The sequence below is a fragment of the Pelodiscus sinensis genome, chromosome 10 (assembly GCF_049634645.1).
Source record: "Pelodiscus sinensis isolate JC-2024 chromosome 10, ASM4963464v1, whole genome shotgun sequence".
NCBI classification, from domain to species: Eukaryota; Metazoa; Chordata; order Testudines; family Trionychidae; genus Pelodiscus; species Pelodiscus sinensis.
In genome coordinates, this window is record NC_134720.1 from 32,813,499 (window position 1) to 32,835,951 (window position 22,453).

Here is a 22,453-nt window from a genome sequence, read left to right on the forward strand (position 1 = left end):
TACTGGGCCTTTACAGTTTTGCAGAAAACAGTAACAATCTTTAAAAAATTAAGTCTCCAGAATTTGTAAAGTAATTTTGCACCGTCTTTACAATCACATCACATAAATTGCAGCAAGGGAGGTTTAGGTTGGACATTTGGAAAAACTTCCTAACGGTCACGGTGGTTAAACATTGAAATGAATTGCCTAGTGCAGTGTTTCTTAAACTTTTTAAGACTGAGGAACACCAAACAATTTTTTTTTAAATGAGGAACACCAAAATCTTTTGGTGAACACAGTTTAAGAAACACTGGCCTAGAGGGATCGTTGAATCTCCATCACTAGAGATCTTTAAGAGCAGGTTAGACAGACACCTGTCAGGGATGATCTAGACAGTATTTGGTCCTGCGGTGAGAGCAGGGGACTGGACTTGATGACTTCTTGAGGTCCCCTCCTGTTCTAGGAGTCTATGATTTTACTAGAAAATGATTAACATAATACTATTTTACAAAGAATGCAGTGTAAAACAAATATTTTATTTTGAGACAAAGGATATGTTTTGGTTCCTTTAAGAGTGATGTCTTCAGCCTCATTCTTTCTAAAGGTCTTGGTTCTGCTAGTCCAGATGAAACATTAAAAAGAATAAAAGATGGTTTCTTTCACTGGTTAGTTTTCAGCTGTAAAGATTTTTAAAAAATGTTATGAGTAACAACCATTAAAAAGGAAAATATCAAAATATCCACAATAAAATGTATAAAAGCAATTAACATCATACATGTGTTCTAGAGAATGCCAGCAATACAATTCACACAAAGTCCTCAACTAGGCATAGGTGAGCAATATAAGTGATGGTGTTCACAAAAGGACAGCTATAGGCAATAGGTTTGGTGGTAATTCTTGACTACTTGGGGGCATTGATTAATGTTCATGTCGCATGCCTCACTAGTACTCTAATTTGGGGAAGAAAAGCTAATGATCCAAACTAGTGGACCAAATTCAGTGATGAATCTTGATCACATGCCAGCTGAGGCAAGTTGAACTTAAGACACCATAGCTAGTCATTGTCATGTTCATACAAATATGTATGCACCTTTCCATGGGCAGTACAGAACAACAAAAAAATCTATCACTGGAATAAACTGGCAGACTAATAAAGAAAATGATTTAAGCCTCTCTCGCTCCGATATAATTATTAAATTGCATATTTGACCAAAACTTCAGCTGGTTTAAATAAACAGTGTCTATACTGACTTTAACTGGGTTATGTTTATTTACAACAACTGATGATCTGGTCCAAAATACGCACATATTGCATATGCTTAAAATACAATATGCTTCTAAATATAGGATTTCTTCCATGCTATGCACCTGCTTAAGAGAATTATGTTCAGAATTATGCAATGGGTACCACAGTGGGCAGGGACAACATTGGCAGGAGAAAATGCTATGTGCATCTACAGTGTGGAAAGGGAGATAATTAAAGTGAACATACTAAGCCATTTAAAGAACAAGTGATACTAGAACTGCTTAACTGTAATAATTTATGTTGAAATTGTGCAACCTTAGAGAATACTCTGACATTAGGCTTGCAGAATCATCTTTATGAATGGTCTGGAATCACAAACCACCTAAATGCAAGAAAAATCAGAGAGAGAAACCAGAGTATAAAGATATCATGCCTTGTCAATACAGGGTAAGGATAATTGCTGCTAATACTTCCTGAAAGCTTCCCACTAAGATCTTGTTTTCAGTTGCTTACAACTTGCCAAACTTTAACTATACCGACTAAAGCCATGGTGTCCAACACTCTAGTCACTAGCCACATGTGGCTATTTGGCCGGTTGAGTGTAGCTAGTTCGCTATAGCTATAGCCACTATAGCGGCTACTGTTTCAGAACTGATTGGACACTAAGGGACTAAAATTTTCCATCCTAGGTATCTGCCTCAGATTTTTTTTTTAAATAAAGTTTTAATTAGAACCATTTAGCCATTTCCAAGAATGAAACTATGAGATAAATGTTATTTTGTCCACGTTTAAAATAATACTACAAATGTTTTGTCTAGAAGCTCTATTACCTCTATGCTTTCAGGCAAGGATTTGACATTTGGGTGGATAAGGTATTTCCTTGGTGTCAGGGATGTGACATTTGCCACCCTCATGAAAATTTACCCAAGTCTGATCAAGTTATGAACCTCAAAACTGTTGCACAAGCTCAGTAGACATTTGTTTGAGTATGGCACAAACTCCAAAGCTTGTCTCTCTCACTGACATAAGTTGGTCCAATAAAAGATGTTCTCACCCACCTTTTCTTTTTAAAAAAGATGTTAGTTATCATAAAACCCACAAATGGTACTATGCACATTTATTCATTAGGAACTGGACTGAGACCAGTGTTCCCTATGTGTTTGTGTGACTGCTCAGGAGAAATTCAAATGTTACCTAGCTGGTTAGCAAGAGTGCTCACAGCTGGCTTTTGTTTCTACTGGTTGTGTACATGCCTCGATGCACATACAATTATTCTGTACCAGGCTGGAAAAAAAAAAATCACATGTGGATGGGAAAAAAATTAAAGGGCATGTTGATTGAGACCACCAAAAACTTTCAGAGGGCAGTGTATAGTATTTAGATACCACTGTTAGTCACTACAACTTTGAATTTAACCCAGACACAAGCAAACGTTAAGTACAATGAACAATAAAAGATATCTTAAAGGCTTGAGGCTTTTGGCTCAGAGAAGGAGGATGTATCTTTTCTTTCCTCTAACACTGTAAAGCAAGGATGAAGAGGATTTTAATGGAAGGGGAGGAATGGGCTTGAATTCTCTTCTCATCAGCAACACTATCTGAAGGTGTCTGATAAAAAGATCATCATAGAAACAGTTAATAATAGTGCCTGACAGCATTAGGGTGTCTCACCACTTAGATGAAGAGACAGCAAGGAGCCCAGTGGCAATTTAAAGTCTAACAGATTTATTTGGCCACAAAAGCTTATGCATGAAGAAATGTGTTCACTGGTCCCCAATGCGGTGCCCGCAGGCGCCATGGCGCCCACCAGGGCATTTATGTGCGCCTGTCGAGTGACCAGGGCCTGCCCAAGCCATTCTTGCACCTCCAGGTGCGCGGCGCATGGGCGGCCCCCACCCCGGGCGCGCGGCAGTCCCAAAAGATTGGGGACCACTGTGTTAATCTTTAAGACGCCATAGAACGTATCACTGTTTTTGCAGTCACATACGAATGCAGCTTCCCCTCCATGTTGAAAGTAATAGAGAGGTAGTTGTGTTAGCCTGATCTTTCCTTTAGCTTCCCGCTGATACGTAAATGAATGTGCTAGTTCATATCTGTATACTGCTGTTTTAGGTGGCCCATTTGCAGAAGCAGGAAGTTAGCACTTCATTAATTCAGATTATTTTTCATTCAGGTGGTATTCTTTATAATCATAAAATCTAAAAATTACCTACTGTAGGCTTTTTTAATGTCCAAATAACACTTTTCTGTCTACAGAGACCAAGTCTTAATATAGCCAGGGTCAAAATTTAGAATGTGAGCATGATTTGAAGCCTCCAATTAATGAATAGAATAGTTTTATACCCTCTCCCCTTAGTGACAAAGGATTCTGTCTAGTGAGATTTTGCAATATCATGACAAACTAATTTAAATCCTAATCCCATTAGGTACTTGGAGCGGAGAGGACTCAGTAGAAGGTGCCTCTCCGAATTGGCTCCTTAAACCGTCTCATCTTTGTGCAGCCTGGTATTTTAGGTCTAAATATGTGATAGATCTCTAAATACACAAAAAGTCACCATACATTCACAATGTATTTTATCAAACCCTAATTTTTTTAAGACTGCCATATTTAATTTTCTCTCTAAATAATCAAGCAAGGAAGTTTGTGTTATGCAAATGGTATGTCTGTGATTGCATTTGAATTATAGGACAATAGACATTGTGGATGTAAGCGACTAGTTGACTACCTGATAAGCATATGGTCACTTCCCCGCACCCTTGCTGCTTCTATTAGAGAGGCATCAGGGGTGGGGAAGGTGAAAGAAGAAGGGGAGGAAGAGCACAGGAGGCAGAGGCAGAGGCAGAGCTGATTCCCAGCTTGCTCCTAGTCCCCCTTGCTGCACCTCTGCTTTTTAAATGTATTAAGAGCCCAGCAGCTTTTAATACATTTAAAAGGCAAAGCCGCAGTACGGCTCTGCAGTTTTTCTCCTTATTGACTAGTCAATGGAATTTCCACTGACTACTTGACTAGCTGATTACCCACAAGTTAACATTACCCTAATAGACATTAATAATTATGAAAGAATGTTGCTTTAACTAGTCCTTTTTTTGGTATTTGTAAGATTTTTCATTTGAGTATCCTGAACTAAGGATGTAAAACCCCATTTATGTTTAACCAGTTAACCAATTAAATGAGCATGGGTGGGGCTGCTCCAGATGGGCTGGGGCAACCCCCACCAGTTAACTGTAATCATTTAACCTTTAACATCCCTATCCTAAACTCTAACAATGTTTTTGTTATTAAAAAGAAACTTATTAATAGCAACAATTGTTCAGAGAGATACCAGCAATATTTTATCCACCGTTGGCCCCACTACAGAGCTCAGTGTTTTACATGCTTTCCCCCACAGTCCGGCCTCCTGCACAACTTCATTTCATTATGCCCCAGGCAGAGTCCTGTACCTATAATAACCCACATAAACCCCCTTACATAGCTTAATCCCACTCTTCAACATATTCCATGTTCCACATTACACTAGATTTACCCAGCCTTTTTCAGGTCCTTAAAAGCCAGTTTCCTCCCCCAGCACTGTCTCCACAGTAAGTGGGAGGGGGCGGGAAGAGGCAAAAGTCAGGGACCTGGAGTGAGCCGGAACTGCTGAGTCCTGGCTTGCACCAGGTTCTGCACCTACCCCGTTGTGGTTCTGCCTTTTAAATGTAGTAAGAACAGACTACATTAGCCACTGCTTTAGAACTGGTTTGACACCACGGGAGAGAGATCAGCAATTCTACCGTTCCCTTCCTTCAAGGCAGGCTGTGGGGGATCGCGTAACACAAACTAGGATAAACTGTTCCCTTAGCTCTTTCTTGGCGAGGCTCCTCCCTCCCAGTTTCCCCATAGAAGTTATGGGCTGCCTCTCCAGTCCGTTGCATTACAAGGTTAGAGGGCTTCTCCTTCCACTTTCCCAGGACAGGGTATAAATGCTGGAATTAAGGGTAATGCTATATCTCCTTGAAGTAGCTTTCGTTTTATACGGAATTTAGTTTGTTTCAATAGCTTTCAGCAGCCCCACTATAAAGATTGTTCCTGTGTCGCTGGTGCTCCGGCTAATAGTCACTCCCAGCCCAGTTAAAGGGAGAGCTGGAAGGGCTTCCCCCTCTTATCAATTTACCTGTCCAATGAAGCTGGTCCGTCTAAGGGGTCTAAATCCGGTTGGGAGAGCGGAGGGCGTGGAGAACCCTCTCCAGAGCAGGATCCTGTCGCTGGTGCTCCGGCTAGTAGTCACTCCCAGCCGTAGGCAGCTCCCAGCCCCTCACGGATTTGACAAACTTCCTCCTCCCCAGTTCAGGCTGACCAAGAACTCCTGACGCGGGGGGGAGGGAATGAGGGAACTCAACGAGACCACTTACTAGTCTCACTCCTCTCCGCGCTGCTAGCCACTCCCGCAGAGAAGCTGCGCTGTCTCTATAGCGACTTCCCGCGACATTCCTGCGCGTATCCCCGCGCGAGACTTCCGTACTTCCCCCCTCCACCTAACGGACCCTCCCAAACCAGGTGACAAGTCGCTGACGTCACCGCACCCGTCTGTTAATATCTTTTAAAAATATTAAATGTTCTTTGTTAGTTTTTTTAAATCTTGTTAAATTTCGTCCGCTATCGCCTCAGGCAGTTACTAAGCAACCGAGCTCCTCCCGTTAATCCATCGTCTGATTTAAATTTGTAGGATTTTTCCCCGTTTAGGCACCTTTCAATAACGGTCTTTTAGTTTGCTTTAAATTAAAAAAAATACCAAAACAATGTAAATGGTTTTATTCTATTAGTACCCTGCTCCGCGCAATAACGGAAAACAATATGGCGCCGGAGGACTTTTTTCCTCCTTTCAAACCTGTGGGAGGCCGAGGGCCGTCCCCCTCTGTACCCAGCATGCTTCGCGCGTTTCTAACGAATTTCGGTTCGAGTTTAGCGTTTGGGCGCCATTTTCGAGTGTAGAAGCCGCCAAGCTGCAGCAGGCAAGAGCCGCACTCTCCAGAGCCAGCGTCATCCGAAATCTTGGCGGGGTAGCTGGCCGCCTGCTCCGCGTCCCAGGTACTAGCTCTGCCCGCTGACAGGACTGCGAGGCTTGGGGCGGCTCGACCAGCAGCGCTTCCAGCAAAGTACCTAATAATTTGGGGACAGGTGGAGCTGGGGGGCTCGCTTCCCTGTAACTGGAGCTGGGGAACCTCCCTATGGAGCCTGCCAGGGGGAAAGCTGTAGATTTCCTACGTAAGCTGCCTTGGCGGGAGCAGGGGCGGTGGTCTTAATTTCCCCCTCCGTTTCTTTTCCATTCCCCCCCACCCCTTCGGGAGAGCGAAAGACGGCGGCTCCTTTTCCCACTTCTGTAACCTGCAGCCCCGCGGGGTGGGGCGACTGTCGTACCACCCCATTGTAATTTGCCCTGCCCGAGGACTCCTCACCGTATAGAAGAGATGTGATTCTGGCCCCCGGGCGGCGACCTCTCCACCAGGATTATATCTAGCAAATCATGGGGGGGGTTCACTGCAATCTATGGAACAGAGTGGATTCCCCGTTGTATCCTTATGTACCTATGGGGACCTATTCATCAGATACCAGTCACTGGAAGGGGCACAGTAACAAGTTTGTGATATAGTTTCTTGAGAACTTCAGAGGCCTGGTTTTTAAACTGTCTTTAGACTAAGGACTTGTTTATAATTTTATTTTCAACTATACTCTGGGGAAACTCCTATAGATTCAGAACAAGGGGCTGTGGGGAGCTTAGGATGACTGGTTGATTTCAAAACAATTCTCAGGGAGATGTACAGCACAGTCTCTTCTCGCTGACATCAGTTATTGCCCTGAAATTGAATCTCTTCCAAATGGGGAGTCGTCTTTAAAATTCCCTGTCGAAGTGAGACTTACACTTAATTGCAGGTCATTAAGTGTTGCTTTTAAGAAACACATTTTTTATTTTTTTTAAATGTCAGGGCTTTGGGTTTGAGCATAAATACTTATTAGATTATCAGGGAGTAACTAGTTAGTTATTCATGTTTGGCAAGATGATCCAGATTAAGATGCTGGGGAACTCAGATTTAAAAGATTATTACAGTTATGTTGTAAATTACTCTCAATCTATTTTCAATATTTTTGTATGTTTATGCTATTCAATTTCAATAAGTGTAAAAACATCTGTAGAATTTATTATAAAAAATGGAGGTAGCATATACTCAAATTGCCTTAAAATGAATTCATCTTCTATCTTTACACTTCTTCATGGGATCCCCTTTCTCCATCCCAAATGAAAGACTCGGGGTGGGGGATGGACTGAAAATGTCAAATGATTGTCACCCATTATAAGATGACTTTCCAACCATGTCATAAACTTTCTTGCCTGCTTTTTTCCAAGCTAAATCCACCACTTGCTGTGATAGAGTAATTTAGACTTTGGGGGAGAATATTTTACTACTTCAGGTTTCTTGGTTTTCATCTTTCTCCTGAACTACCTTTTATTCTTGGGGGCGGGGGGTGGCACCTGCCAATATGTTCTGTGATGGACTTTTTTACTGTTGTTTTTCTTGATCAAGCATTAACATCAAATCTGTTTGATATTTAATTTGCTTTTCATTTGGTGTGCTGCTTTTAAGTGTGAGCATTTAGCTGCATTTCTAGCAGACAAACATTTCAGTATGTCCTTTGGACTAGAGACTGTCTATACATTGGAAATAGTATTTCAATATTATTAGATAGGGTTACTGAAAATTCTTGGTAGAAAATCTTTAGGAGGGATGTGTATACTATAAAATATGTACTTCAAGTATATATATCTGCGTGGCCTGTTCATTCAGTGTTTATTTCTGAAATAACACCTGTCATAATTTTTCTTTATTTGAATTTATATGTTATGTTTTCATGTTGCCACATCAGAATGTGGATATCAGTAGATGGATGTCCTTACTTAAATAAGTCAGGGCGATAAAGCTAACTTTTAAAGGAACTTTAAAATAATGGTAACTAAGCTGTTTTTTAGTTTTTGTTTGAAATCCTGAGTATTTTTGAAATTCATTTGGATTTTAGCTTCTTAGTAGTCATTTGGAGACACATGCACAGTCATAGCCCTTAACGGGTGATACGCCCAGCACTTGGGTCATGGGGTTTTTCTTGTTTGTGTTAGCAAAGGAGACATATCCCTTGGGTAGTTTGATTGCTTGGAATCGGAGGGGAACGGCCAGCAGAAAGCATGCCAAGCAAGAGCACCAAAACCTCCACTGCAGCCCGTCAAAAAGGGAAAGAACCCTTGGAGGAACCCACCAGTGATATGGAAGTGGGAAAAGAAGCTGACACAAGCCTCAGTGAAGCATCTCAGCAAGGTAAGTGTTGATATGATTCTGATGTACCCTGCATATAAATCTAGTGATGATGTGTCTTGATAGGAGCTTGCTGAACTTAGGGCTGCTGCAGTTCAGATTCAGCTTCTTTCTAGGAAGGGATATTGTAATTTTATTTTGACAAATTTAATTTAAATTTGATTTTAAAACTGCAAATATGGTTTTGAAAGAGTTAAGGAGTTTGCATTGGTGCTTTAGTTTAGGTAAAAATGCTGTTGTAGCGATGTTTCTTCCAACTAAGCCTAGATTTCATATTCTTACTACATTGTCTTACAATTGTGATAGCAGGATTATTTTAGCTACATGAAATCCCATATTGTGGGATTTATCTGGGGTTAGAGTATGTGGCAACTACTTTACATTCTTCAAATAATGACTTTTAAGCAATTATACCCTACATAAAATTTGTTAGTTGATTTTCTGCTGGAAATAAAAAAAACCTTTCAGGTAGCCATGTATGTGATGTTATTTTAGTAACATGTTTGATAAATGGTTAATATGTGGAAAGTGATGTCAATAGTTGTCTACTTAAAGAAAAAGTTGCTTTTAACAGTTGAAAAATGGTTTTACTTAAAACTATAATTGAAAACCAAGGGGCCAGTTTGTTTTCGTAACAAACTTCCTGCCTTTCAAGAATGAGTTGTGCTGTCATTACAGTTTTCAGGGCATTGTTCAGCAGTCCCCACATCTCCTCCTCCTTACAGTGTGTGTGAGCATGCCTGAAATGTGGCTGTCCAGTTATTAATTAGAAAGACTTTGTCCATTTGTAGGGATTTATAGGCTTTTTAAAATGTAACTATTGTTATTGCATCCTGCCTTGTAAAGTGTTTAGAATAAGAATTATGTAATCAAAGAGTAAACCCTACTAGTGAAGAGAATGGGGCATCATAAATATCTAAAGTAGATACTTTCTAAAAAAAATAGCTCTTTGTAAGAAAGGTGCTTTAACTCCACTTACGTTCAGTTTTAATAATTTAAAGTGAAAGTATAGATTTTTAGTTTGCTTAGAAGCAAATTTTACACTTTCTACTTGAAATAGGCATTTAGAAGGTCTCTCTCGTCATTGAGACACATAGTTTTCTTTCTTTTTATTTTGAATGACTTTAGCTGACTCAAATGGAAATGGGGAACTTGATAATCGAAGTTTAGAAGAGATTTTGAGTAGCATCTCTCCTCCCCCACCTCCAGCAATGACCAATGAAGCTGGAGCTCCTCGCCTCATGATAACTCATATTGTAAACCAGAACTTCAAATCCTACGCAGGAGAGCAAATTCTGGGACCTTTTCATAAGGTATTTTTTCTATTTCAAGCAACTTCTAAACTGAAGTAGCATTTTGTTGTGTGTCTAGTACTCCTTACAGTACTGTGAACACAATTTATCTGCAAATAACTTTATATTTTAAATATTTAATACAGAAAAGTGAGAATTGCTTTAAGGACGATACTTATATTTTATTTAAAGAATAATAAATTACTTACAGGCAAAGTTTAAGTTTTTGATACTGTGCCATGCTTGAATTAGAAGTAAACCACAACTTAAGTATATATCTTCTTTGCTTTATTTGATTTACTGAACAACGTTAAAGGGTTAAATCATAAATAAACACAAATTATGTGGTTAATTATGAACTTGTTTCTTTATAAACCATGCTTATTGGGTACAATATAGCTTTCTGAGTCTGCAGGATAAAACTTCGAAATCTGAGCTCACCGGAGGTGTGTTTTGAATAGGTTGTACTCTTTTCTCCCCCTTGGCAGTAAAAACTAAGCTTCCCAATAGTCTGCAATTTCCTGCAGTAGAAATAACAGTATTTTAAGCTGTCCACAAATGAAGTAGATGAAGCAAATTAGCTAGTGTCTATTGTAAATTTGAATGTTGTTTCTTTCTCTTATGCAGCGTTTTTCTTGTATTATTGGACCAAATGGCAGTGGAAAATCCAATGTCATTGATTCAATGCTCTTTGTATTTGGGTATCGGGCACAAAAAATCAGATCCAAAAAGCTCTCTGTGCTGATCCATAATTCTGATGAACACAAAAACATACAGAGTTGTACTGTTGAAGTTCACTTTCAAAAGATCATTGACAAGGTACGTAGTCTTCAGTTTTTAAATAAATACCATACTGAGGCTTTCCCCTTTTTTAAGGATTTGGGAATTTAACATTTTAATCTCTTTATTAAAGTGGAACTTGGGATGGAAAAACTTGCCCGTGTGATCCATTCACCTTTATGAAGTAGAATGCCTCAAACTAACTGGCTGAAAAAGTATACAATTTCAAGCAGATTTGTTTCTTTGTAGTGCTTACTTTCCACTTTGAGTAGACACAACTTTTCAGTAGAACTTCTGGATGACCAGTGTTTGCTAATACATTATTTTAAAGTTAAGAAATATATTCTACCAACAGGTCATATTAGAAATGTTCTTTTAAAAAAAAAAAAAAAGACACTTTTAGGATTTCATGCAACTGATTTCATTAATACTTTATTTTATCTCTCTGAGACCAGGTAGACGTGTTCTAAATTGTAACATGCATTACACAGATTTTTTTTTTAAGATTTAAGGATTTAAAAACTAAATTTTTACACCTATCATTCTTAGATATTTACTTCTTCAATATCAACTAACAGTAGCTTAAATTTTTCTTATAATATGCAGATGCTATTTTTACAGTACGTTATCAATTTAAGCAATCATAAGATTTTCACCCAGTAAGACTAAACATTTTCTGAAATATTAAGGATAAGAAATTGAACTGACATTTATTTCAACCAAAAGAGAAAAATAAATATTTAAGACATCTATTTTGTGTTCCTCTTTACTTAATATGGTCTTTTTATATAGTATTGTTGATTTATTGTTATGTATAGCTTTTACTTAAAGCATTCTGACACTTTTCAATAATTTTTTTCAACATTGTTCATGTAGTAATTGTTCAAAAAATGTTGTTTGGGATTATTTTGTGCATGCAATTGAAGAAATAAAAAAGGGGAGGAGTACTTGCCCTCTGATGTAAATCATAAAAAGCTTCTTGAAAGTCACAAGATTTTAGTTAATAGATTAGCAGAATATGATTCCAGGCAAGGGTATTGTAAAAACACTCTTAATGCATTTTTAGTTGAAGCACTGTTTGTCTGAATTAAACAATGTATAAATAAAAGTAAATATTTTATTTGTCTTATGTAATAGTATTCTCCAATATTTAAATTTATTGTGGCTTTCCTTTGTATCTGCATAATATCTACAAGCTAATTTCATGAAGTAAAGCAACTTGTAAATGGATTTTATTTTGGGGGGAGGGGGCTATTCCATTTTAGTGGTAGACCACTTCCTAAAATTTTATCTGATGCATGTTTCTTTAAAACTTCTTTTTTAAAAGTACAGTAAAACTGACATCAAGTTGCTTTCGGGTAAAGCAAAGATCTTTTGACCAGCTACAAAAACATTATGTATGAGACACATGACAAAAACGGACATGTTGATGTACACACTTGTTCAATATGTCTGTTTTTACTATGTCTTTGTATCTTTTATTTGTATCATAGCTTCAGAAGAACTTAGCTGAAGTAACAATTTTTTTCTAGCCCTGGTTTAAAAAAAAAAAGCTTTACGTTAGTCAAAAATAAGACAGCAATTTGTTAAAACACTCAAGGCTTCCTAATATAAAGTTTAAAAGAAGTAGCCTCTCTGAATTTGCACAAGGTTTTTCTTTTTCAATAAGCATGGAGACTGTAGTCAGAAAATAATCTGCCATTAGATGCTAAACAGAGACTATGGTCTTTTAAAGCAGTAGCTAGGATGAGAGGAGGAAGAGGCATAAAATTAAGGCCCACTCAATTTAAACTCTATAGAGTTCTTCTATGTTGTTTTTTGGAAGCAAAAATGTTGCATGTTTAGTGATGTGTACATGCTTTGAGATTTATTATGCTTCAATAGAACTGGGAAGTAGGGTACAGTTGCCTTGTAAAAGCCTGAACATGAGGGTAAAATTGCACTTAACTATAAAATTTGAAGTAAGCTTGTGACTTAATACTAACAATTGTTTTTCTGGTTTTGTTTTTTCCTCAAAACAGGAAGGGGATGATTATGAAGTCATTCCCAACAGCAATTTCTGCGTATCTAGAACTGCCTACAGAGATAATTCTTCTGTCTATCACATCAGTGGAAAGAAGAAAACATTCAAAGATGTTGGTATTCTGCTTCGAAGCCATGGGATTGACCTGGACCATAATAGATTCTTAATTTTACAAGTAAGTCTTGTTAGTTATGAGTCTAAAAATATAACTTTTCTTGACCTCCTAACAAAGTAAATCTGTCTAGGTATTTTGAGCCTTATATTTGAGACCTTAAAGTACTCTAGCAGCACATCATGGTTTGCATGCTTTAGCAAAAATGCGAATCATTATTTGCTGCTTTGGAAATTTAAGGAAGAGAAACAGCTGAAGATACTTCTAGTCCAAAGGTTTGTGCTGCCAAGCGTGTTCCTGAAATTTGGATGAATAGAAGAATTGCTATACTTGTTCCGCCCTAGCAGCACGTAAATATTGGTGTAGTAATGTAAATCTTAACCCCAATATTATTGTGCTGCTTAAGCGTGGCAGAGATTCAGCAACTAGTTTGTCCTTTCGGTATGATGTATCAATACTGAGTTAATTCTAATGTGAAATACTGAGAGATTTGTCTATGCAGTGTAAAGTATTTGGGTACATAAATTAGCCTTGCACAATGAAGTAAGTAAAGCTTACATCAAACGCTTATCCAAGCTTTTTAAAAAATGGTTTTTTTTATAGAGAATTTACCAGTCCTGTAATTCTTACTTTCACTTCCTGGTTCAAAGGTGAATGGGCTGGTGTTCTACATCACCATTTAAGCCTGCAAAATCATACAGGGCTTCCCAGTTCAAAAAAATTGGATGTTTAGGTAAACCATATTTAGCTTGTCAGTTCAGTAAAATATACATGTAGAAAATGTACATAATACTCTGCTTTAAAAAAAAATAATTTTGCACGTTTACCCAAGTTTAGAAATAATCTCGTATAAAATGATTTACTTGAATGGTTCAGGAATCTGCTCTGAGACTTCATGTATGTAAATGAATTTCATAGAATAACTTAGCTGTTATAATTGAGGTATAGATTATACATCAGGTCTATCATTTTTGCCAAAGGAGTTTCCAGTTTTACCCTTCCATCACAAAACAAACTAGATAGATCACTGGGTTTGTTCAACTTCCTTTGCTTGTAGCAGTCCTTCCTATAATAACCACCTGCTAAAAGAGGGATATCTATTTGGAATCTCCATATTAGTTAGCATTTTGTGTCTCTAACTTCAGTGTTGTACTTTATAATTAGATAAGAAAAGATTTGCCCCCAGCAGGGCTGAAAATTAAACTCGAAAGATTGTATTATTTGTACTATTATTTCTGTTGAAGTTGCTATAAGTAGGAATGGCAATAAGTAGTAAAAACTCACCTATTATACGAGTTTTCTGGACTACCAAAGTGGGAGCCACTATGTTTGAGTTCCATTATTTTCATCTGATCATGGGAATAGGGAGTGAATGTTGTATAACTGACATTAGTGGCTCTCCTCCCCCCCCCCTTTTTACCCTTCCCTTCTTTTCTGGCCTTGAAATACTATTGTTAACTCTGCAGGGGATTTCTGTGCAAATAGCCTTTTTGAATAAAGCAAGTCAATTTCCCTGTTCAAATGTCTCTAGAACTCTGCTTCAAATAGATACTCATTACTGAAAAGGCATGTGAATGGATAACTACCAATGGGGGACTGTGACAGTGCTGGGGATCATAGCTAAAATATTTGTGTAAATGTAAGGATTATTAGCATAACTACTTTGTTGCAAGGACGTTTTAAAATATGGCTCTCCATTTGATTGAGCACTTAAAGAAGTGATGTCCAGCACACTAGCCGCTAGCCACATTGGGCTATTTGGCTGGGTGAGTGTAGCTAGTTGGACCACAGACTTAAAATATGTATTGCTGTAATTTGAGAATTAGTAAATAACATTTCCACATAAGTGTTGCTACTTTTCTATAATAACTGAAACTGGACTTAATATATTCCTGTTTAAGATTTAAATGAAAAAAATGTTTTTCTGAATCCAGTTTCCAGTGGTGAATACCTCAAATCCTGACCAGCTAAATAGGGTATAACAAAAAGTAGTGCTCATTGTGAAGAGAGGGCCCAATTCTATTTTTAATTGCGGGATCCGTTCCAGGGTATAAGTTGGAAATATATATTACTATCCTCGTTGCTATTGATTAAAGAGTTAAGGAGTGTGGATTGAAAAGTTTATATGAAAATTAAAGGCAGAATATAACCTAATTATTATTAAGTGAACTTTTAGTTATTCATTTCCTAATTATTGGATTCAGTATTCCTCAATAGAAAAGATATCTACCTTTGGACTACTTCTATTTCTACTTAGTTTTCTTTAATAGATAACCTATATTTGAAAACGTTAGTAAGTTAAATGTGAGTGAGTTAGGATGGCTCTATCAAGTCCACTTTCCTTTGCTATTTTGAACACTCTTGAAGTACAACTTCTAAAATAGCCTTTCTGCCTCCAGTCTTCAAAGGACCCTTTCTACATTCTGTGCAATCCTATTTTGGTGGTGTAAGGGGGGGGGAGTTTTTGGGGACAGGAGGGGAGGCAGTAGGCGCAGTATGATTTACAACAAAGAGCCTTTGTCAGAAAGGTTACTCGGGTATTACATCCTCTAATATGAGCTAAAAGCTTGGTTGCAAAATTTATTCTCCTTCTAAAACTAGACTTTATAAATATATTTTGGTTTTAAACTTTTGAAAACTATTTAAAGACTAGCTTCAGTTACAATGGAATATTAGCAACATTTTACTGGGAGACAATGTTAAACTTCAGCACCATGTACTTTTGGTTTTTAATAAAGTTTACGGTTATAAAACATTAGCATTTTGGAGGTAAGCTGTTAAATTGTCCAGGTGTACCTTTCAAATGTGCCACTGGCTATCTAATACAATAGTACAGAAATGAAATGTGTCATGGTAATGCTTATAATAAAAGCATGCTAGAGTGTAGAAAAGTCCAATATCTTGCTGTTTCTTTCAGTAAAATTTTAAAATTTTAAATCTATGGTCTAAAATGGTGGTAATCTGTAAATGACAGCTAATTAACTCAAATTTTTTTCTGCATACAAACTTATAGCATTGCCCTTGTAAGCAAGGTTTTAAAAAATAACCTTAGTTAATGTGTCTTTCTGGACTTGCTGTTTTGGCTACAACATGCTATACTTATGGAGGCTGCACTTCTTGTTCAAGATGGTGACACTCTTCCAGATAGTGATTAGCAGTGGGATCGGAGTGCCATCTTGTTTACTTCAGTTTTTCTGGAATGATGGTGGATGTGAAGGAACTAAATAGAAGGATTTTGAGAGAACATAACTTCTCATGGATAGGCAAAGACACGTGAATGTGACCAGAAAGTGATGGGTGGGGGCACTATTAAGATTATAATTCTAATAGTTGTCTACAAGATTTCAGTTCCGTACACAATTAACTTCAGTCTCCTCTAAAAAGTGGAAAAATCCAGCCCTACAATAAATAGCTGGCAGTTAATTTCCAGAATAATCTTAATGTGCTGAACGTATCCTCTTACGCAGCTTATTTAAAATATATATTTCTAACCTTGATAGTTTTAATTCTAAGATTTTTCAAGTTATATTTAAGCATTTTTTTAAAATATATAATCCCTAAAATTCTGTTAAGACTGATTACGTCAGTGTACTAGTAAACTTTTAGCCAATTGCAAAGTACTTTTGTCTTATGGATAGACAAGATTGTGCTGTTAGCAAAAGTTTACTATATTAAAATCTCCCTTTATCTGTTGAGCCATAGAAATATTTTCGGAAATATTTTTAGTGGATTGGGGCAGTCAGTTGGTTGGGGGAGCAGTTTGCCTTCCAGTAAAGAAACAGGGTTGTTTGTTTTTCTGCTTTTAGGACAAGTTTGTGAGCAGTGTGTAGGATTAATTTTACCTAATGTCTTTATAACATGTGTTTCAATCCAGATGAAAGCTTAATTCCTATATGTAAAATGCTCATAAGCAAAATGCAGATTTATTCAAGAGTGTGCTCCTGCTGTGTTTAATGTTATGCTTCATGCTGAAGTGAACCCAGTGCAGTGGGATATAATAATTGGTGCCTCTTTTATACGTTCCGTATTCTAAAATCTAATGTTGGTTAGAGGTCAGTGAATTTTCCATTAGATTTCCAAGTCTGATAAACATTTCTCAAAAAAAAAACCCGTCCGAAATATTTTATGGTTTGAGAAGTCCTACTTTTTGAAGTTTAACACATGCCTATTGTATATTGTTGGATTTAAAATCTGTGGTTCTAAAGAAAATTAAGTTGTATTCAGGCAGTGTCATCTCATATTACTTACTGAATTTGTTCAGAAACTGACTTTTCAGATTATAAAATCTTCATTTGCTTACAGTGTTACTCTTATAATTAGCAAACCTGTTTATTACTAGAAAAGTGAGTGGTTTGTGAGTTTGTATTTAAATGTCTTATTAAACATGGGTGTGGAAAGACTTTACACTTTGCATTTCCTTTAGCTAACTTTTAGAACAAGAATGAAGGATTAGTAATTCAAACTGTTCTCTTTCAGATTGATAAATCTCAAGAAAACACATTTAATTTTAAAAAAAAATCAATCTCTGCCTTGGATTCCAAAACTAAAGACTCTGAGTTTGTCAAATTTAAGGAATCACGTTTAGCTCAGAGCTGAACAGGATGTTCTTGAGAGAGCTTCCAAAATTATATTCAAAATATGTGTAAATAACAGGCGAAGATAAATCTTAAATTGGAGCACTGCTAGATTATGAACACAATTATCCTATACAAAGTTCAGCTATTAGTGTAACAGGTTAATTCTGATTTTCACAGTTTGAACAAATTAGAATGTCACTGGAAGTTTTCTAATGTGCATCTGTCAGTCATTTGTACTTACATTCTCAAAATGTGTATTTCAGATAGTTATAGAACTGCTTCAGTATGTAAATAAACTATCACCTATTATATTTCTTTCTCGACCCATACCCAGTAATGCTTAATCTTCTGAGGATGTACTGGCGAAAACATCCTCATAATTTCTATCAACTGAATTTTCCCTTTTGGCATATGTGAAGAAATTGCAGACTAGTAAATGAGACGTACTTGTAAGAAAGCTAAGAAAAGGCACCAACAGGATGGGACAGGGAAAATAATAAATTTGTAGGAGTTTAAATTCAGAGCAGTGAGACTTGTGTAAGAGACTCCCTTGCAACTGTGTAGGAGAGAATAAGGTAGCATTACTTTATCAGGGTTCATAGTGTGTGGGATTGAGTTCCTAGGATAGAGCTTTTTTGATTTTAAAAAAAGCATCTCAGTTAAACAGTTATGGTTAAGTGTGGCTGCCATTATAAAATTCCATTTTGAAAAAATATTCAAAGTATTTATACTTCTAGCACTAATGATTTTTCTCTCTTTCTTCACCTTACCCCTTTACTGCCCACCTGCACTTAAAAATTGAAGCAAGTTACTTTTAAGAAGCAAAGACATGGAAGCAATATCTTGCTAGTACAATCAACATCATAGTGGAAGAACAACTAGAAATAAGAAGGGAGATGAGACAGTACAAGGAGTGCACAATGTTAGCCATTAATGGTTTGCAGCTCCTTAGAGTCTTAGATTAATCTGTCATCTCAATTCATTTGTGGGAATATAGAAAATGGAATTAAATGAAAAATCTGGTATGACAGTTCTCTATGGCTATGTCTAGACTACAGGGTTTTTCGATAAAAGTGGTTTTGACAGCTGTAAACCTCATTTTACAAGGAAAAACACCTTTTTTCAAAAGAGCTATTTCGGAAAAAGGGATTCTTGACCACAAGTAGGCTTTTTCGGAAGAGTATCAAGATTGCCTGGGTGCACTCTTTTGAAACAGCGGATCGCTTTTTCAAAAACATTGTGGCTGTCTAGACAATCTCTTTCAAAAGAAGCTTTTTCGAAAGATTCTTTCGAAAAAGCTTCTTATGAAAGAATCATATAGACTAGACATACCCTAAGTGGCCAGTGTCTTTTTCAAGAATTGAAAATTATACTTGTTTGAGATTTTGCCTGGATCAGCAAAAGTCATAGGGCCAGATTCATAAGGTATCATTCGTGTCTGGTCCAGCATTTTGTGGCCTGCCAATTCTCATTACCATCTTGCCTTTTTTGCTTCAGTCCCAACCTAACTTTTATTGGCTGCTGCAAAAAGCTCCACCCAAGATTAGTAGTTATGTCATCTAAGGTTTTATGTTTGCAATACTTCTAGCTCTAGTGTGTTTCAAAATGGCAGCTGCTAAATCAGGCCAGAACAGACAATCAGAGGGAAAGACATGGAATTATGTCTGGAATTATCTGATTCAAGTATGTGTGTCACTGAACTTCTTTTTAATAAAACCTGCTCTTCTGTAAATTCAAAATATTTAATACTTCTATAAAACCTAAACTCTCTCTTTCTTTCTTTCTCTTCCCCTCTCTGTCATGTGGTTTTTTTATCCTAGCAAATCTAAAGGTTTACTAGAATTGCCTTCTGCTGTTGACTATATAAGCAATTCCTGTTTCTCTACTTCAGAGGAGCTACAAAAGGGAAAAAGTAAATCATGAGGGTTCAATTATGCAAAATACCCATTCAATCAAGAACTCCTTTTGCAGTGGATGAAATGCCTTCATGAATCAGCTGGATATAAATTTGAGGATTAATATCCCTCATCCTGACCTTGGCTCTGCTGTGATTGATATTCCAAGAGAGATGTACCACTGTGGGCTCTGCATAAAAATAGACAGCTTTATCTAAATGGCCATTTCAGATCCCTACAAGATCTGAAAGGGGAGCTACTGTTTTGATCAATCCAATTTTTCCTTTTAAGGGCAACTGAAGTCTCCCACCTTATAGTCCCTGCATTTGGTAGGTCTCTTTTTTTATATTAAGCAAACCTCCTTTTTAAAGGAATTTAAATTGAAAAATCAATATGCCTTTGCATGTGATAATGCAAACTTACCATATGAATGTCCAGCTACCAAGAAAATAATTACTTAGTTGACTTACAGTGGGTTGGCCTTGTTACTGGCATTAGTGGAGGTACTGGTTACAATGCCATAGTTAAATCTGAGTATTGAACCCGAAGAAAAATGTCACCCTATCTGTCACATATGAAGAAAAACTTTGGCCCTTATACTGATAAGTGGGTCTTAAATTATCTGAAGGTGTTTAGGCACCTAGGCCATTGTCTCTGAACTTACAGCATTTACTCAGAGTACAGAATGAATTAAGATTTTAAAAATATGTTTTAGTTTGAGTTTAAAATGTATTGAAAATAAATAATTTAAAAACTGTAATGTTTATTATTGGACCATTTTTAACTGAGTTATAGTGCCAGCACGCTCTTCATGTTTTCATATAGTTAATGCATTAAAGTCTTGTGCATATACTATACTAAAGAAATTAAGTGTAATTAAACAATATAAATTATGATTGCAGGCTAGTAGTTGGAATCAGGTCAATAGCTCAACCTATTAAATGCAATCACTGCAACAGAAGTAGTTCTATCAATCATCTTACTCCTAATCTAATTTGCATGCTGCAGTAAATTTCATATATACATTTAATAACACACAATAATTGCTGAGCAGAAAACTTTGTTGGAGTTAATTAGAGATTACATATCCCCAAATTTAATGGTTAAAAAATAAATTAATACCGTATGGATGTATCAACATCAGGTATTACAAACTCAGGACTTTACAAATTAAGGTTGAAATAAAAAATTCAAACTGAGCCATGGGAATGTGAACAAAACACTAACTACAGTATAGGGAGTTTATCGAGCTTTTATGTTGTCCAATTGGTATCCACTTAGCGACGTAGACCCGCATTGCTTACTGAAAGAAATGTGAATTGGTATCACTTTATAAAATTTGATTTATAAATTTTTATAACTTTAATTAATATTAAATTAAACAATAAAACATGACCACTATAAAAGTAAAATCAAAAGAATTAGACTAACATTTGATTAGATTGTAATCAAATGAATATAACAAGTAATCAATACTTTTACCAATTTTAAGAAGGTGGCTGTTTGGTCATATTTAGGACCATATCAAATTCAGGTCCATTCTGACCAATTTCACTGTCAGGGGATTTTAAAAATTCATTTCATAATTCCAGCTACTTAAATAAAAAATACACAGTATTTTAATTCTAGAGGTCCTGACCCAAAAAGCATTTGTAAGGAGGATTGTGGTACTACTACCCTTAATTCTACAATGGCTGCTGACTAGGAGCCCAGCTCCTAAGGTCAGATCCACTCCCAGCAGCAGTGCAAAAGTAAGGATGGCATAGTATGGTAGTGCCACTCTTGCTTGTGCACTGCTCCTTGTAGGGCACTCAGTGATCTGCTGTTGTTCTCCGGCAACCCAGCTCTAAGGGCAGTACAGACAGTGTCCGGGTTACGTACAAGATAGTGACTGTAGGTTTGTTCTTAAGTTGAATCTGTATGTAAGTCGGAACTGGCGTCCAGATTCAGCCGCTGCTGAAACTGACCAGCGGCTGACTACAGGAAGTCCGAGGCAGAGTTGCTCTGCCCTGAGCTTCCTGGAATCAGCCCCTGATCAATTTCAACAGGCTGAATCTGGACGCCAGTTCCAACATACATACAGATTGAACTTAAGAACCCCAGGCGTCCCCAAGTCAGCTGCTGCTGAAACTGATCAGCGTCTGATTCCAGGAAGCCCGCAGCAGAGCAACGGCTAAATCAGGACGCCTGGGGCAGAGCAGCTGGGGTGCTGCCGGGTTGGTCCAGTAGCGCCCAGAGCGTCGCTGCGGGACCAAACAGCAGCGCCCCAGCTGCTCTACCACAGGCGTCCTGAGAAAAGCCTGGTGTGCTGGGGGAGGGGGGGAGTACTAGCTGCGCGCCCTCCCCCCCCCCCCCCCCCCCCAGCAGACCAGGGAGATGCGGGCGGGGGACTGAGACGCACCGCGGTCCTGCCGCCTGGGTCCTCTGCGGCTTTGCTCCGCATCTCCCTGGTCTGCTGGTCTCCAGCAGACCAGGGAGACGGGGAGCAAAACCTCTGAGGACGCCGGCAGCGGGACAGCAGACCAGGGAGACGGGGAGCAAAGCCGCGGAGCACGCGGGCAGCGGACAGCCCAGATGCGCCGCAGCTGTCCCGCTTCCGGTGTCCTCAGAGGCTTTGCTCCCCATCTCCCTGGTCTGCTGGTCTCCAGCAGACTAGGGAGACATGGAGCAAACCCCGTTCGTAACTACGGATCCGACATAAGTCGGATCCGCGTAACTCGGGGACTGCCTGTAGTTTAGAAATAAGAGTGGCATAGAAACATAGCAACAACATCCATGCTGCTGTTGGTGGGGTTGTGGTATTTGGTCCCTGCACTTCAAGAAGACCTAATAGTGAAAGAGACTAGTAAGAGACTGAAGTTAAAGTTTATGTTGGTATTATGCCTTCTCCACAAGATGGTACATCTTGAAGATTCTGAATGTCCATTATCCCTCAAATAGCCTGCAGATCTGAATGGTGAGGCTTCTGTACCTTAGCTTCAATTCTTATGTCTTGCAAACTTTACTTATTCTGCATATTCGGTTTGAAGTGAGGATCATCTTTTAGTGAGTATGAACTTGGAAAAGTTCCACTTGAATCAACCACTTCTTAAATACTGATAGTTTTACTTACTACAAAGACTAAATCTATGATACATTCAAAGAATGAAACAATTCAGATCCATGAGACCACTTTTGAGAAATCTAGCAAAGCGAAGAGGTCTCTGGCATTC

At 37.8% G+C, this 22,453-nt stretch overlaps 2 protein-coding genes across 8 annotated transcripts in view; one reads left to right on the forward strand and one right to left on the reverse strand.

Moving 5' to 3' along the window:
- Positions 1-6,012, reverse strand: part of IFT80 (intraflagellar transport 80) — a 156,124-nt gene extending 150,112 nt beyond the window's left edge. For 2 of the 5 annotated variants that reach the window (XM_075937827.1, XM_075937824.1), the window contains exons 1-2: positions 5,376-6,012; positions 533-656 (exon numbers count right to left, since the gene is read on the reverse strand). In XM_075937827.1, the coding sequence (XP_075793942.1) occupies positions 533-572 (40 nt within the window). In that variant the 5' untranslated portion in view covers positions 573-656; positions 5,376-6,012. Of the gene's footprint in view, positions 1-532; positions 657-1,540; positions 1,608-5,375 lie in introns of all 5 variants that reach the window. The other 3 variants (XM_075937825.1, XM_075937826.1, XM_075937828.1) reach the window with 3 other exon arrangements.
- Positions 6,013-6,139: 127 nt separating this feature from the next.
- The window catches only part of SMC4 (structural maintenance of chromosomes 4), a 94,337-nt gene continuing 78,023 nt past the window's right edge, over positions 6,140-22,453 (forward strand). Inside the window, exons 1-5 of one of the 3 annotated variants that reach the window (XM_006123439.4) lie at positions 6,140-6,289; positions 8,370-8,565; positions 9,691-9,875; positions 10,482-10,673; positions 12,656-12,832. In XM_006123439.4, the coding sequence (XP_006123501.1) occupies positions 8,436-8,565; positions 9,691-9,875; positions 10,482-10,673; positions 12,656-12,832 (684 nt within the window). In that variant the 5' untranslated portion in view covers positions 6,140-6,289; positions 8,370-8,435. Of the gene's footprint in view, positions 6,290-6,351; positions 6,773-8,334; positions 8,566-9,690; positions 9,876-10,481; positions 10,674-12,655; positions 12,833-22,453 lie in introns of those variants that run through there. The other 2 variants (XM_075937823.1, XM_075937822.1) reach the window with 2 other exon arrangements.